At 39.5% G+C, this 15,761-nt stretch overlaps 1 protein-coding gene across 1 annotated transcript in view; it reads right to left on the minus strand.

The window, feature by feature from the left end:
* Positions 1 to 15,761, minus strand: part of LOC121313146 (adenylate cyclase type 1-like) — a 157,950-nt gene that overhangs the window by 119,879 nt on the left and 22,310 nt on the right. Inside the window, exon 4 of the mRNA XM_041245361.1 lies at positions 8,831 to 8,942. Within this exon, the coding sequence (XP_041101295.1) occupies positions 8,831 to 8,942 (112 nt within the window). The remainder of the gene's footprint in view (positions 1 to 8,830; positions 8,943 to 15,761) is intronic.

Below are 15,761 nucleotides of genomic sequence, written 5' to 3' on the forward strand. Positions count from 1 at the left end.
CACATAAAACCGCTATGCTTTGTCCCAAATGATCCCAAGATCTGCCCGATATGTTATGTTGGCAAAAAGCTGCCAGTGAAATCTACTCCAAAGAGCCATGTAGCAACATTTAATAGTGTGTGGAGTATGTATTGTGTAACACAGGAGTCTCCAGTCCTGAAGGCCAGTGTCCCTCCTGGTTTTTGTTCCAACTGTCCCCTAATTTTCTTAACTGGACAAATTAAGCTTCTAATAAGCACTTTGTTTGTCCAATTAAGTAACTTAGGGTACAGTTGGAACAAAAACCAGGAGGGACACCGGCCCTCCAGGACCAGGATTGGAGACTCCTGGTGTAACACGTGAGTTACTTATTCTGAAACTTCAAAAAACACAAAATCACAGTTTCAAAGGTAAAACCATGAATATGTTAAGTAAACAAAAATGTAATTAAATGTATGGGTTAGTATCACTGTGTACATATTAAACTTTGTTGTGACAGAACATAAACAATGGGACTAAATTCAGCCTTTAAACTTTTTAATATTTCATGAATATACTCTAGTGCAGTGGTTCCCAACCTCGGTCCTGGGACCCACTGTGTCTGGTGGTTTTCATTCCAACAAGCTCGCAATTGCTTAACCAGACCCTTAATTGAACTGATAATTTGCTTAATTAAACCTTTTTAATTGTTTTCAGCTCTTAAACAGTTGCAGATTTCAAGTTAGCAATAACATTTTACAAGTAAAACATGAAATGCCTGGAGGGGGTAGACTAGCATCGTACTTCAGTCAGCACTCAGATACACGACACCCAGATACACTTCAGTTATGCTTTACCATCCTTTTATTAAGAAACAAATCAGTCCACATTATATATGTGTAACAGATGAATGCACTTACCCGTCACACACGATTTCCGACTCCATCATCAGTTTTCTGATGCAAAGCCCATCTCTTCAATGTTACAATCTATTTAATTATCCATCACAGCCTGCGTTTTGTTTTCTTGTATGTGCAAACCAGTCTGTCTTTATTGAGCATTAGATACTGTGATGTATTTTTAAAGTATGTACTGTATTACAGCATGTGTCCATAGTCGTCTCTTTTAGCAAGTGACATTTTTAGAATCATATTGTTGTGAATTATAATACTTCTTCTGTTGAAAATATAGTACTGTACAAACAAAACCAACTACAGTACATCTAAATGTATACCTACTTATTTTAAAACACAGTCCTTTTCAGGTATGTATTTTTGACATTGTATGTTTTTTTGTGTTGAAACGGGCCAATATGACATAATAAGATATGCGTCACACTCTTTTAACTGTCACTGAAGTAAAAATTTTACAGGGTTGGATATGTGTGCTGACTGTATTTGTCAGTATGTGTCAAATTCCAGGAACAAATGAAGACTCATTGTCAAACTGAGACAAAGATACCCTTACTAATCTTCTGTAAATGCATTAGACATTTTTTGTTAAGAAATGCTTATCACACAACAGCAAAACAAATAACTCAAGGGCCAATAAAGAGCAGCATATATAAAAAAAAAAAAAAAAAGACTAAAACCACGACTATACATTCTCAGGCATTTCCCAACAAACTTCTCTGAGTAATCTCAAAATATTTTAATCTGTTTGTACATTTATTTACTAATGAAAATTACAAATATATTACATATACGAGATATAAACCTCCTGATTGTTACTGATGAAACCACTGAACTTCATCTCGCACCACAAAGCGATCCATTGAAACCACCAAACACAAACTTCTGTACAGTATGAACCAACAAGTTCAGGAAGCTTTTTGCTTTGGTTACTGAGGTATGGAAGTCAGAGTAGTTATTAGCGCACTACTGTTTGGAATTAATGTAATTTTTCTTTGTATGTATTCGTTGTCAGGATTTATATTTTTTAAATACACAATCAACCCTGTTAAAACTATGCTATGCTTATGTGTTGATGATTGTTCAGATTTGCCCAAGATCCACCAAAAATTCTCTTGAGATCCACTGATGGATCGTGATCCACGTATTGGCCACCATTGCTCTACCATGTGGTAGTTGTCCTCAACTGGAGTTATGCATCCCAATCTGAAAATGAGGGCACTAACGAAAGTTACCTAACACAAGGCAGAGGCTTCATTAAGAGGGCACTATCGCTATTAAAAAATTATTTTTCTCATTATTTTCCTAAAAAAAACACTTATATTTACCTTGAACTTGTATTGATTTGTCGAGTAATAAATACTTTATTAAACAAATAACTTTTTTTAAATTGTCAGAGGTTTATTTGAACTGTGCCAGATATCTGAATGGAGCAGTATTACGGAATTGTTTGTGTTTCAGTTTGATGTTGAAAGATACTGTCTGAGCTGCAGTCAAGCTGACAGGCTGTGATTGGTTGACTCGTTCAGTTGCATATCGGTTGCAAAGTTATGATTGGCTGGTTTTGGTGGATAATAAAATCAATTTAGACCAATTGTGTCTTTGTTTAGTATTTACTGTCCAATAGATGTAAACTAAGTGAAAAACAGCAAGTCACAATGAAAAAGCCAGTACTTGCACTGATTAATTTTAAGTTTGATTCACGGGTGATGCAGTGATGTTCCAGTGAGCATATACTGTGTGTTAATGCCTGCTATAGCTGAAAGCTGATTGGCTAATGATAGTAAATCATTTTATAATAGTACACTGTGGCAGTGAAGATGCCCTGCTTCTGTAAATTGTGTGCATGTGGGAATATAAGGTTGGCAGGGATGGGGTTAAATCTGTCCCTGCTAGCAATCACAGGTGTGGCATTTCCCAATTAGGTAAGTGATGATAATTGGGGAGTGGCCACATACATAAAAGGAAACAAAATCCTTTGTTTGCTGAAGGATTTGGGGTTTGTGCTGTGATTTTTGTATTGGTTTGTAACACTATAGTGAAGGCTAAGGCCCAGCCTACACATAGTTATTATTTAGTTTAAACCTTTCTGTCTCTGGGTCTCTTTCATGCTGGCAGCCAAGACACTACTCTGTCACATACATAGTTAAAAAAAAATTAGACAAGAGACTTTTCTTTGAGTCATTATTGCTCTAAAATGTTCTTTACTATGACTTACTGTATTAGGATTATTGTGTGAGACTGCTACAGAACGCATTATTCTCTAATAATAAATACAAGTTCATGTAAGATTCATGTAATAACTTAGGATTACAATTTTGTAAAACACTGGTGTATGATCAGGTGGTTAAGATACTACAGGCTAAGCTTTGTCATTGAGTTTCTCAGACAATGAATATCACAGCTAATACATGTTTGCTAATCTTGTTCTGGCAGCTGACATAGTAATTGACATAATTACTGGTATATAAAGATTACTGTGAACGTCACAAAGACTTGGGGCTCTAAAAGGGCATCACTGATGAGCTTAATTCCTTACACTGACGCACAGTTCAGTTTTACACTTAAATATAATTTCTTGGCGACTGTTTTAACAGTCCATCCACTGTATTTAGATTTCTGTATATTCAGATTGTCGATAGCTGCATTCGTATCTATTCCTCACTGCTAGTGATGTATTCCAAAAGTATATATTCATGATGACTGTTAATGTCATGTTCAAACTAGATTCATAATGGATGTCAATTAGATTTTGATTTTATAACACTCAAAATGCATGGAAGATAAATATGCAAATTAGATTGCTTGAATGTTAAATTAATGATTTATAATGAAAATTATTATGTAGAATGTATCCAAAAATGAAATAGAAATCAGAAAACTATGAACAAAGACTGTTTAAGATCTATTACCAGGTTGGTGGTACAGTCTACAATAAGGCACATTAATGTAGAAATATATGCTGCATAAAAATGCACAAGCAATGTTGTTTTAGGATAGTATTTGCCAAACCTAATTTATTAGTCTGACTCTATAGCCAGGCTTGCATTTCAGTCTCACATGCTCTGCATGGTAAACTCTAACCAGAAAATGGGATGATTGCAAGGACCCACGACAGGACCTGTTGCAAACTGTTTGGAACAAACTCACACAGAAAGGAACTGAAGAGAAACCAACAGCCATTCCGATTCTGAGACCTGCATCCCGCACCATAATAAACTTGTTTAAATGAACTTAAATAACTTTTTAAATAACTGAGATAATCCAAGTGACTTGTAATCAGAAGGGTGTGTAATTAAGAGGACTTGTGTTGTTTCAGTGAGATATTCTAAAAACCCAAGACCCATGTATTTGTGGTGGAATATCCCAGACACATTCTTTAAAATGTGAGTACATCAACAGAACCCTTTCCAGTTGGAAAACTTCCGACAAGCCAAAGATAATGTTGCAGGAGTGCTGGAAATCAGGACCTACCTCCCTTTGAAAAGAACCATTGTTTATTGTGAGCCAACAGAATGCAATGTGTACTTCAAGCAAAGTTTTGTTGCAACTTCAAACTGAGAGAGATGGGAGAAGCCGCAGTTCATCACCAAAGAAGACTGACGTCTTTGTTGAAAATCGATAAGTATTCAACATGTCAAATATGAAACATTCGAACATTTGAGAAATTAACTGTAGCCAATGCTATCAAGTTAGTGGATAAATTGTTCTAGGAATAGAATATAACTTCCTGTTTTAGAGTGTGCAAGAACAGTATTTTGTTTGTGAAATGTGTAACTCAAAGGAGGTACCTCATAAATGCAGAGAATTTGATCATTGCCTCATTTCTTAGTTAATTTGAATATAGAATCAATTGAGATTGATAACATATTATTTAATTTGGTAAAACTAACTTGATAAATTAGTTATTGGAATGTTGGATTCCGTTCAGAAAGGGAAGTTGAATTAATTCTTGTGCATTTTGATCAGCCATAATTAATATTAGTTTTAGCCATGTATGCTAATAATGTGGTCGTCGTAATTATCATTTTTAAACTACATTTTGGCGTCCCTGGTTGGTAGACTAGAGACTAGTTATTTTTAAACAGTTTGTATACCTAATTCACTACATTGTATTCCCCACTACAATGCTGTTTAATTTGTTACCTGTAAGTATTTTATAGACACAATTACTTGCAATTCCATTTATTAAAATAATTACAATTAATGTATGCACTTTATGATAAAATATGGTTATAAAATGTATCCAAAAACAACAAATAACTCAGAAAACTATGCAAAAAGATTGCCAAGGTCTTTTCTTAACATCTTGGTACTATCTACACTAAGGCATGTTAAAGTAGAATTATAAGCTGTTCAAAAAGCATGTTTTGACAAGGTGGATTTATCAGTTGGTTGATTTCTCCACATTAATTAGCAATGGGTTTCCCACTTACAGCAATCTCTTCTCTCACCTAGCAAGCAGTCAGACACAGCCCAATGTGCTTTAAATTTAGGAGATGTTCCGCTGGAGGATCAAGGAGTGGTGGGGAAGCAGTGCAAGAAAGTGTCAAAAGCAGTGCTCTCCAGGGTGCTGAAACAGCCAACTGATGCACATGGAATACAGCTTTAATGTCCAGTGACGTGAACTGAAAGGGCACTCTTCTGGAGCACAGAAGCTCAACTTTATTTTTATGACCACAGGGTGTTTTTTGGGTTTTTTTTTCAAGGCCCATGATAAGCAGTTTTTTTCTTTTTCTTTACTGAAATACTGTTCTGTTTTTTTTTTATTTTGCTGGCTTGGTAAACCCTGTCGATGGTTCTTGCACAGATGTGTGTAGCTGCGACACGTAACGGGAGATGGATTTTTAGGCAACCAATTGAGCAGGTAGGTTCACCCTGCACTGAGCTGATTAGGAGGTCCAGATTGGCTGACAGGCGTTCCCTGAGTGACTGAGCCACAGCTCTAATCTACTGCATGGCCATGCTACACAGAGGGGTGCTTTGTTTACATCAAGGAGAAGAGTGTTCACACTGCAATCTAACTACTATGGAACCCTTTAACTGCAAGACAGTGCCTGTGACGGCTCTGCTCAACCACGACTGTCATAAAGACTCAGAGTCGCCGGGAGGCCAGGACTTCAGGAGCAACAGTAATTGGCTAGTTTAAAGGATGTTGATCCCAATCAGTATAAAGAGGGTTTCATAGTGTAGTAGGTTTCTGGAGCGGGACATCTCTTTTAGTGAGACTATTGCTCACCTTGTGTGGCAAACTTTAATTTTTAACTTTGTTTTCTCTTGTTTTCTTTATTAAATCTGGTGCTAGGATTACCATTGTTGGCACCCTAGCATCGGCCTCTTGTATTAAATCTGCAGTCCAAACAGTTGTTATGAGTCCTTAATTGTAATCCTATTATATAAAGCACAATAGGGAATTGGACCTGCTCTAACAGGACAGGCAATATTATTTTTGATGATTAAAAATAAATCAATGGTGGCAGGTACTCAATGGATTACAAAGCTTTGTGTTTCCTTATAAATGTTGAGGAGAACCATTAACCAAAGTTAGTGATGTTTGTTTAGGTTGAAGGTAATTCCATGCAGCTCCCCCCACATCACATCCTGCAGTAGCTGAAATTCACTCTCCCACCTAACAACTGGGCAGACCCAACCTGGCTTGGATACTGGGATCTGAATAGTTTAAATTGTATTTCTCACATCACAAGAAAAACAGATTATCCCATGACGTTCTTTATAGACACTTCAATATTCCAGATGTTTAAATACCTTGGGGCCAATTTTCAGTTCTACTCTACTTTGAAATTTAAATGCATGTTTATATAAATAGGTTTAATTAAACTACTGGGTTGTTTGGGTTTAGTTTTGTAAGATGAACAGGTTGTCATTCTTTATAGACTGAACTGAAATGCTTTGAGAATGCTTAGAGACCACCATGGACCTTATCTGGCTCAGCAAGGTCAATTTGTCTCAGCAAAGGGCTTTTCGTCATCTTTTTGCAACTTTAATTTAGGGTTGCCAGAGGGCTCTACATTAATTTCATTATTGTTCTAGATCTATGTTTACTGGAGTGTGTTATATTTCAACAATAATCAACTCTTCATTTAAACCTTTCCAGGATAATTTTCTTCAAATGAATGTTAGTAAGACAAGATGGCTGTTCTGTTTAAATCATCACAACAAAGTTTTCTATTTCTCTTGTGTAAATTGATGGGTGCTAGATCCCACTAAAAAGGATAATAATTTTTAATGGTTAAATGCTGATTTTATTGATTTGTTTTTGTTTGTTTTTTTTTTCCGTAGAAGTTAAACCAAGGTCCTGTCTGCTCTCTGAGCATTAAAGATCTCATTAACATCTTTTATAGAAGAGCAGTGGTCAATTCATGCCAAGCTAAATTTCTCCTTCACGAATTCTTAAACAAGACTTTAATTTCCCAATCTCTAAACAGGGGCAGGACTTTCCTGAAAACATGTACTGAAGCATCCCATTGAATCTATCCTGCTAAATATTACTAGGGCTATGCATACTATTATAACATAAATTATGTTTCCACTTTTTCACAAGCTCATGTAAATATGCTCAGTTAGTGCGTGATCTTATGTCTGTTTGGGGAGAAATATATATGTCATGGTTCATAAACAAACAGACTAAGCTAAAGCAAAAAAAAAAAAAAAAACTTAATATAGGCTAACCTTGCTGGGTTAATACACAGCTTGATCAAATTATCCAAGGTAATAAAATCCAGACTTTACTGAATACAAGAGCCAAGAGGCTGGTACTATTGGCATTACTACAAATGTCATACTGGCACAGTCCTCACTCCTCCTTGCTTCCTGAGGCATTTAATGAAACCAAGAAAAACTATTATTACTTAATAAAACTAAGGAGTTTCATCAGTTGGGAATGAATGAATGAATTGTTTTATTCACTCTCTTGTTATATATAAAGGTATTGCACCAGTTTGGTTTTGTTTTGGTTAAAACCCACTTTTGCAAAACACTGCCTGCAGCTTTGAAAAGTGTAATTCAGCTTAGGTGAATTGAAAACTTGTTCAAGATCCTGATCTCTATTTCTCATGCTAGACAGTACGTAATCATATTAAATATTGCACATGCTTGAAGCTCCTAAATCTTAAGGCTGGATCAGGAGCCGATTATTCAAGCTGCCTGTGCCACGTCATGGTGGAAATCATTGAGGTAACAAAGGGGTGAAATAGAAAGAAAAGTAACGGAGAACATGTTTAAGAAAGTACTCTAATTCTCATTTTTAAAAAAAAAATGTTAAAAAAAAAAAGGATCAAATCAGTTCCTGGCTCCAATGGGGCAGTGACGACTGTAAATCTCAAGTTTAGAGAAGAGAAGGAGGAGGGACCATTAGCAAAGGTCTTTGAGCTACATGTCCTCCATAAAATGATAAGCTAATTTACTGTTACTGTGTGCTTTCAGTGCATGTTTTGTTGAAAAGCAAAGAAATAGTATATCTAGCTGTCTTTTTGTTTTTGTTGTGAGATGTGGTGTCTGATATGCACATAGTCAGCATCTTGTAAACATTTTAGCCCGGTATTCCTTTCACACTAAGAAACTACTTTTTCATTATACATTCTGTTTAAAAGAAAAGCCATAGTATATCATCATGTTAGAGGGCAGGACCTTTAATTATAACAAAGGCTGCTTGGGATGTTAAAAAAGCAGGGTGTTTTGTGCCATGCTATTTTTAAATTCAACCTTCCTTTCCTTGTTTTAGTTCAATCAAAATTAGAAAACTATAACCCTTTCAAGAAGGCATTTTTTGTTCAGGTATTTTCTTACTTGTAACAGATATTTGTTTGTAACAGATGGTCAGCGCAGGCCTACATGTTTAATATACAGTATATATAATTACTACCACAAAAAAATACACATCAAACACCCACACCACCCTAGGAATTAGCCAAGGTGTTAAAGAAAAAATAACATGTACTTACAGTGGCTAACTCATCAAACTTTCCAAAGAGTTCATTTAAAAGCTTCACCAATTCCTGGGCTGTGCACTGTGAGGCCAGACTTGTGAAGCCCACAATATCTGCAAACAGGATGCTGTAAAAATAAAAAGGGAGTAAAGGTAAGTCCTCATGAAAACATCTGTATTTTTTTGTGCAGTATCTAACACCACATATAAAACATTGAAAGGCTATAGTATAATCAAACATGAATCTGATTAAGTGTCAAAACAACTTTTGTTTTCTAAAAGAAACTACAAAGCACTAGTGTCTTGTGTGCAGAGGGAGTAATCTGGTATACCAAGTTGCCGGCCTTGGTGAGGGACCATTTCTCCTTCACTAACTCCTCAGTCATGTTTACCAAAGTTCAAAGGGGCACAACTCTAGCATAAAAGGGAAAAATATGCTTATTGGATGTATTTATAAATCACTACGTGGGAATTATTCACAATGTTGTTGTTTTTTTTTTTTCACATATAATAACTTCCTGTCACAAAGACGGCTGCAGTGGGTGACGTCAGACCAGAAACAGGAAATAAACGACAGAGAGGTGGAGTTTGGTGGAGCTGAGCGAATGGTTTTGCTCAGCATCTAATAAATGAACAGACAGACAGAAAATAAACGGTTGTAACAAACACAAAAACACAGGACATGGCACATTCGCCAAAACAAAAGAGACAAACAAAACGGACTAACACTACACAAAACACAGTGAGCAGATATTTTAACTTTACATTATTATTTTGTTACTTATTACCTCCGTCTCCAATCTTGTTCTCCACTCACCGAGCACCCAACCCTGAGTATGTGAAAACATGTTGCTTTTATCCAGCTGTACCGAGACTCGACTGCTAATCAGTCATTCAACTGGAGTCGCGGTACAACTGCACATGAATTAATAAAGTGCAATTCCCCATGCTCACATATTGCACTTTACTTGCACTTAAAGTGCTGTGCAATCCTCGTGCCTAAATACAAATATACATTTTAAACACTCGTGTTACACAGACCCATTTATATCCTATGTACCAATGACTATACACCAACATTAACACACAACACAAAATACACAGGGGCAGACATTTTGCCACATATACCCCCCTTGTGCAAAGCACACATGGCCTCAATGGCCACCTCCCCCCTTAAAATCCCAAAAGTCTCGCTCAAAGTCCTGGGCCAAGAACAGAGACTTTAAGGGGTTGATGGGCAGCAATGGCCAGGCTGCTACTGGCCATGTTGTCAGCAGACGTACTGACAGTGGGGCGAATCTCTTCTCCTGTTGTACCACTGGCAGCGGAAATGCTGCCAATGGTGCGGCTGTCAGCAGACGTGCTGACAGCTCCCAGACTGACTCCTTCAGCTGGGGCAAGTCCAGCAGCGGAAAAGCTGCTGGGGTTGGTGTTCTCCAGACCTCCCCCAAGATATCTGACAGCGAAACTGCTGTGGGGAAAGGTGGTCTCCTGACCTCTCCCCTTTTTATAGTCGGCAGCTCCCTCTGGAGGGACTCCAGCCCCCAGATCTCCTGCAGCGAAATTGCTGCGGGGAAAGGTGGTCTCCTGACCTCTCCCCCCTTTTTCATAGCCGGCAGCTCCCTCTGGTGGGGCTCCGGCCACACTGACCCCTGCGGCCAAGCAGAGCTGACTGCAACCCCTGGCGAAGCAATTCCAGTAACCCCAGGCAATGCGGAGCAACAGGCAACCCCAGGTGATGCCAGGCAGGCATCCTGGGCGAAGCGAGGCAGACATCCTGGGCGAAGCGAGGCAGGCATCCTTGGGTGAAGCAAGACAGGGACTCAGGACAAGCTGGGGTGCAGGCGTTGGCCTTCTTCTCGGCCACTACAGCCGGGCGGTTCTTCCCCGTGCTTCCCTCAGCAACCTATGCAAGGGCTGCTGAGGACTGCCAACATCTATTCCTGGTACTTCTGTTGCAGGGAGAAGCAGCTCCTGCTCCTCTCCCCCTGATGGTGATGGAGGCAGAGGCAGCTCCAGCTCCTCTCCTCATGATGGTGGGGAAGTGATACCAGCAGGCATTCATCCTCTGCTGGTGGGGGAAGTGTTACCAGCAGGCATTTATCCTCTGCTGGTGGGGGAAGTGATACTAGCAGGCATTCATCCTCTGCTGCTGGAAAGGGACCCAGCAGGCATTCACCCTCTGCTGGTGGGGGAAGTGATACCAGCAGGCATTCATCTTCTGCTGGTGGGGGAAGCGATACCAGCAGGCATTCATCCTCTGCTGGTGGAAAGGGATACCAGCAGGCATTCACCCTGTGCTGGTGGATGGGAACCCAGCAGGCATTCACCCTCTGCTGGTGGAGGTGGCGGAGGCAGAGGCAGCTCCTGCTGCTCTGCTCCTGCCGATGGAGGTGGCGGGGGCGTGTAGTCTACCCTTAATACAGGGGACTGGTGCGGCTCTCCCTCACTTGCAGGGGACTGGTGCGGCTCTCCTTCACTTGCAGGGGACTGGTGTGGCTCTCCTTCACTTGCAGGGGAAGGTGTTGGAAGCAGAGGAAGCACCTGATCCGCTCCTCCAGGTGATGATGGTAGGGAAAGTGATACCAGCAGGCATTCATCCTCTGCTGGTGGAGATGGGAACAGCTCCCTCTCGTGCTTTGGATCCCTGCGGTCCCCCTGTCTGGGCTCTGGACTCTCGTGGTCCCACCGTCTGGGCGCTGGACTCTCGTGGTCCCACCATCTGGGCGCTGGACTCTTGTGGTCCCCCCACCTGGGCGATGGAGACCCTGCTACCTGGGCTGCTGTTCTGTTTATAGCTGCCTCCAGGTAGCAAAGGACCAACTCCACATCTTCCTCCAGGGAGTTTGGGGTGTGTTCCCACTCATAAGCCTCCCATCGCTCCCTGTCTATCAGCCACAGGACCCAGATGGCTATGGGCATGGACTGGGCCTCCAGCCCAGCATTGTCCTGGATCTAATTCCTCAGCCTGATGGCGTCGTCTTCTTTTTTTTTTTTAAACAAGAAATTGCGGTTCCTGCTCTGGTCTGCGTCTAGGAGGCGCTGGTAATCCCATGATGACACCATGTGTCACAAAGACTGCTGCAGTGGGTGACGTCAGACCAGAAACAGGAAATAAACGACAGAGAGAGGTGGAGTTTTGTGGAGCTGAGCGAATGGTTTTGCTCAGCATTTAATAAATGAACAGACAGACAGAAAATAAACGGTTGTAACAAACACAAAAACACAGGACACGGCACATTCACCAAAACAAACGAGATAAACAAAACGGACTAACACTACACAAAACACGGTGAGCAGATATTGTAACTTTACGTTTTTATTTTATTATTTATTACCTCCATCTCCAATCCCATTCTCCTCTCACCGAACACCCAACCCTGAGTATGTGTAAACATGCTGCTTTTATGCAGCTGTACCGAGACTCGACTGCTAATCAATCATTCAATTGGCGTCTCGGTACAACTGCACGTGAATTAATAAAGTGCAATTCCCCGTGCTCACGTATTACATTTTATTTGCACGTGAAGTGCTGTGCAATCCTCGTGCCTAAATACAAATATACATTTTAAACACTTGTTTTACACAGACCCGTTTATATCCTGTGTACCAATGACTATACACCAACATTAACACACAACATAAAATACACACAGGGGAGGGCACTTTGCCACACTTCCATACAATAAACAACATTTAAAATTATATTCGTTTTTTAAAAAATGTCCTTACAGATGATCCACAAATACACATTAAAAAAAAAAAAAGTTCTTATGGTGTCCAGATAGTTTGAAAACTAAGATTCCTATTACTAATTATACTCGTTTTAGTGGTGCTATTAACACCAGGCAACTGAGGTAACAAACTGCAGGGATTTTGATCAATATTAACATGTGGCTTTATGGGGGTGGTGTTATACCTATGGTTTGTCTTAATGCTGTAAGGATTAATGTGAATAAAGCATAAACAATGGTAGCAGAGCAGGTTTATCACAGTCTCAACAAAAAAATCCCTAATATTTACTGTTGAGCTCCAGGGACAGACATAAAACAATGTCCAAAAAACATTTGACTCAATTGGGCAAGTAATACGTATAGCTTATCAGAACAGCTGCATAGCATTCGTATGGCAGCCTGTATTATTGCTTTCAATGCCCAGTTTTATGAAAAGTTCCAATGTGAAAAGGAACACGTCTGATAGGATCAAATCTGGTGGAGTACTTTCAATTTCAGTATTGCTGAAAATTGAGCATTTGGGAATTACTAGAAGTATGGTACAAGTGTCATTATGCATGCTGCAAGTTAAAACTTGAACAGATGAAGTTGTTAGATACATTTTATCTTAATGCTAGTTGTGATGAATATTTTCTACTTTCTGTATAGACCAACATCATTTAAGTCTCATCTGAGAAGATCAAGAGTGTGTAAATAATGGTGTAGATGTATTAAAGTGTTGCGTCTGTCGCAATAGTCGCAAACCCGTTGCAAACAAGTCAGAAGTCTTGGGTGAAAAGTACTAAACAAGTGCAATGCTGTTAACGTCTTTTTAGGGAATGCTTTGCTGCAACAGTTTTCAAGCTTAGATGAATATGTAATTATGGGCGTTCCTGCATAAATTTGCAAAAAGGGGGTGGAGAGAGATGCAAATGAGGTTCTCAAATATTATAATGGGATTGTGACAGGGTGCTCCAGTCACTTGTGTGGGTAGCCGCTGCTTGGGCAATACAGAGAGACATGGGAGGTGGAGTTGAAATGCCTGCACAGGAGCACAGGATTTATTAAATCAAAAGAAAGTAAATAAACAAAGGGGTCATGTGACATTGCCAGCGATGGTAGCACACAGAGAACCCATACAGCAAGCTGTACAAAAGGCAAACACAAGCACTAGCCTTATAAATGAGGCGCCCCACTCCAGGAACCTGCTCCACTACATAACCCTCACTATACATTACTTGGGATCAGTATCCCCTATACTAATCTACTTATGAGCCAGTATCCATATGACGACTCCTGCTGCTTCATACGGCCCTGGCTGGGCATTGCCTTCACAAGTACCGTGTTGCAGTTTCAGGGTTGCGTAGCTGTCGTTCCTGCAGAGCACACTCTCTCCTCCTGAGTATACGCAGCTCCCCTCTGTAGCATGGCAGTGCAGTTGCCCCAAGTGATCCCCACCTGATGTTTTTAAACTGACGGACACTCAGTTGAGAACCACCCACCTGCTGATTGAGGACCGGCACAGGCAATCACTCTCTGCCCTTCCCCTCAACCAAGCCTAGGCAGCAAGTTTCAATTGAGCGCCTGTCTGTAAACAATAATTTAATCACACACAACAACTCGAAAAAGCACACAAAACAAACCTGTTTCCCCATATTAATTACCAACACTAATTTCCCCATGTGCAGGACAATTGCCCTGCAACAGAGATGTACTAAACCTCCCAGCAATTGAGACACTTACGATTGCATCGGTTTGTTAAGACCTTTTGAAAGCATGTTTTAAACAGTCGCAATTGTTGCTGGCATTTCCCAGTCCGCTTTTTCTCATGAATTGCCAGTTGTGCTCAATGCATTTTGAGGCGAACACACCTAAGTACCTAAGTTTCTATGACATTTCTGGTTTCCCTAATGTGTTGGGGAAAAAATAGACTGCACACATGCGCCACTAACCCTTCTAGCTCAATCTGAGCATCTGTGTAGGATCTATTTTGTGTCGATTGTCTAGGCTGCTAAGTAGGCCAAGAAAAAATAATATTAATAATAAAATAAAAAAAATGCTAAAATCTTTTCGTTTCAATTTAAAATAATCTTTTATTCGCATTGTACACCAATATGTACAATGCAGCAGCATGATTTATTTTGTGTTACCGGAAAGCTAAAGTAAAATGAAAGTGTGCTAGGTATTCATTTGATTTTATTACTGTACTGTATACTCTATAGGCCTACTGTACAGATTTATAGTTTTACATAATGTAATGTGCAGTCTACCCAAAACATATTAGTGTTATTTCAGCATAACGATTTGCATTTAAAATGCACTGAGCACTATAAATGTATGTGTGTGCGATTTTATTGTATTGTTTTTAAACCTGACACCTCTATGTTGGACAATCATGTCCGGTTTAGCAAGGGTTTACTGCATGATTATGAAAAGCTTTTTAGGGGTGAAGGTGGGGGCCCCACTATAGAATCTGGTGGAATTAAAATGCCTTTCATTTTTTATAAATATGACGTTATTAAAATAGGTAAACTGAAGATGGAACAGAACGCATTGTACATTTGATTTTGATTTGATTCTTCTTTATCCTTTGGGTATGCTCTGCTACAGCAAAGCACAACTCAACTCCTGCTATTTAGTTGAACAATGTCTTATGACTCTCGCAATGTGTAATGCCAGAGATCTCACTAAGAAGATGCAACAAATATTTAAATGAGTATGTTGCGGCTCTTTTCATTAACATATTTTCTCTTAATACATGTACAGCAAAATGTTTACTTTGCTAAGGGTCGCAAGGAAAATGCAAATTGTGGTAAAGTGTTTGTAAAGCAAATGTATTTAATTTCAAAGTTTTTGCAAAATAAAGTTTGTGTTAGATATGGCTGGGGTGGGAGGTTAGAATTCCTTCCCAACCTAATTTAAATCCATGTGCAGCAGGTGGCTGTTGATTGATTAATTGATTATCAATTAACCCTGGCCACATCCCTTTAAAAGGGTCTGGTTCTTCATGTTGTTGTTCTTTATTAGTAACCTGGAAGTGAATTGGTTGGAAATCCTCTTGACTGTGTGTACTAACCAAGGTGAGCAAACAAAGCAAGCACTGATGATCACCCACAGTGTGTTTTAACCAGGATCCGAGTGCTCAGCATAGGGATTAGTGTAGGGAACTTTAATCACACTATGGTTTATTTAGTGTGTTAGGGAGAAAGTTCCTTTTAGTGGGAGCAGCACTGA

This window comes from Polyodon spathula, chromosome 3 (assembly GCF_017654505.1).
Source record: "Polyodon spathula isolate WHYD16114869_AA chromosome 3, ASM1765450v1, whole genome shotgun sequence".
In the NCBI taxonomy this organism is placed as follows: Eukaryota; Metazoa; Chordata; class Actinopteri; order Acipenseriformes; family Polyodontidae; genus Polyodon; species Polyodon spathula.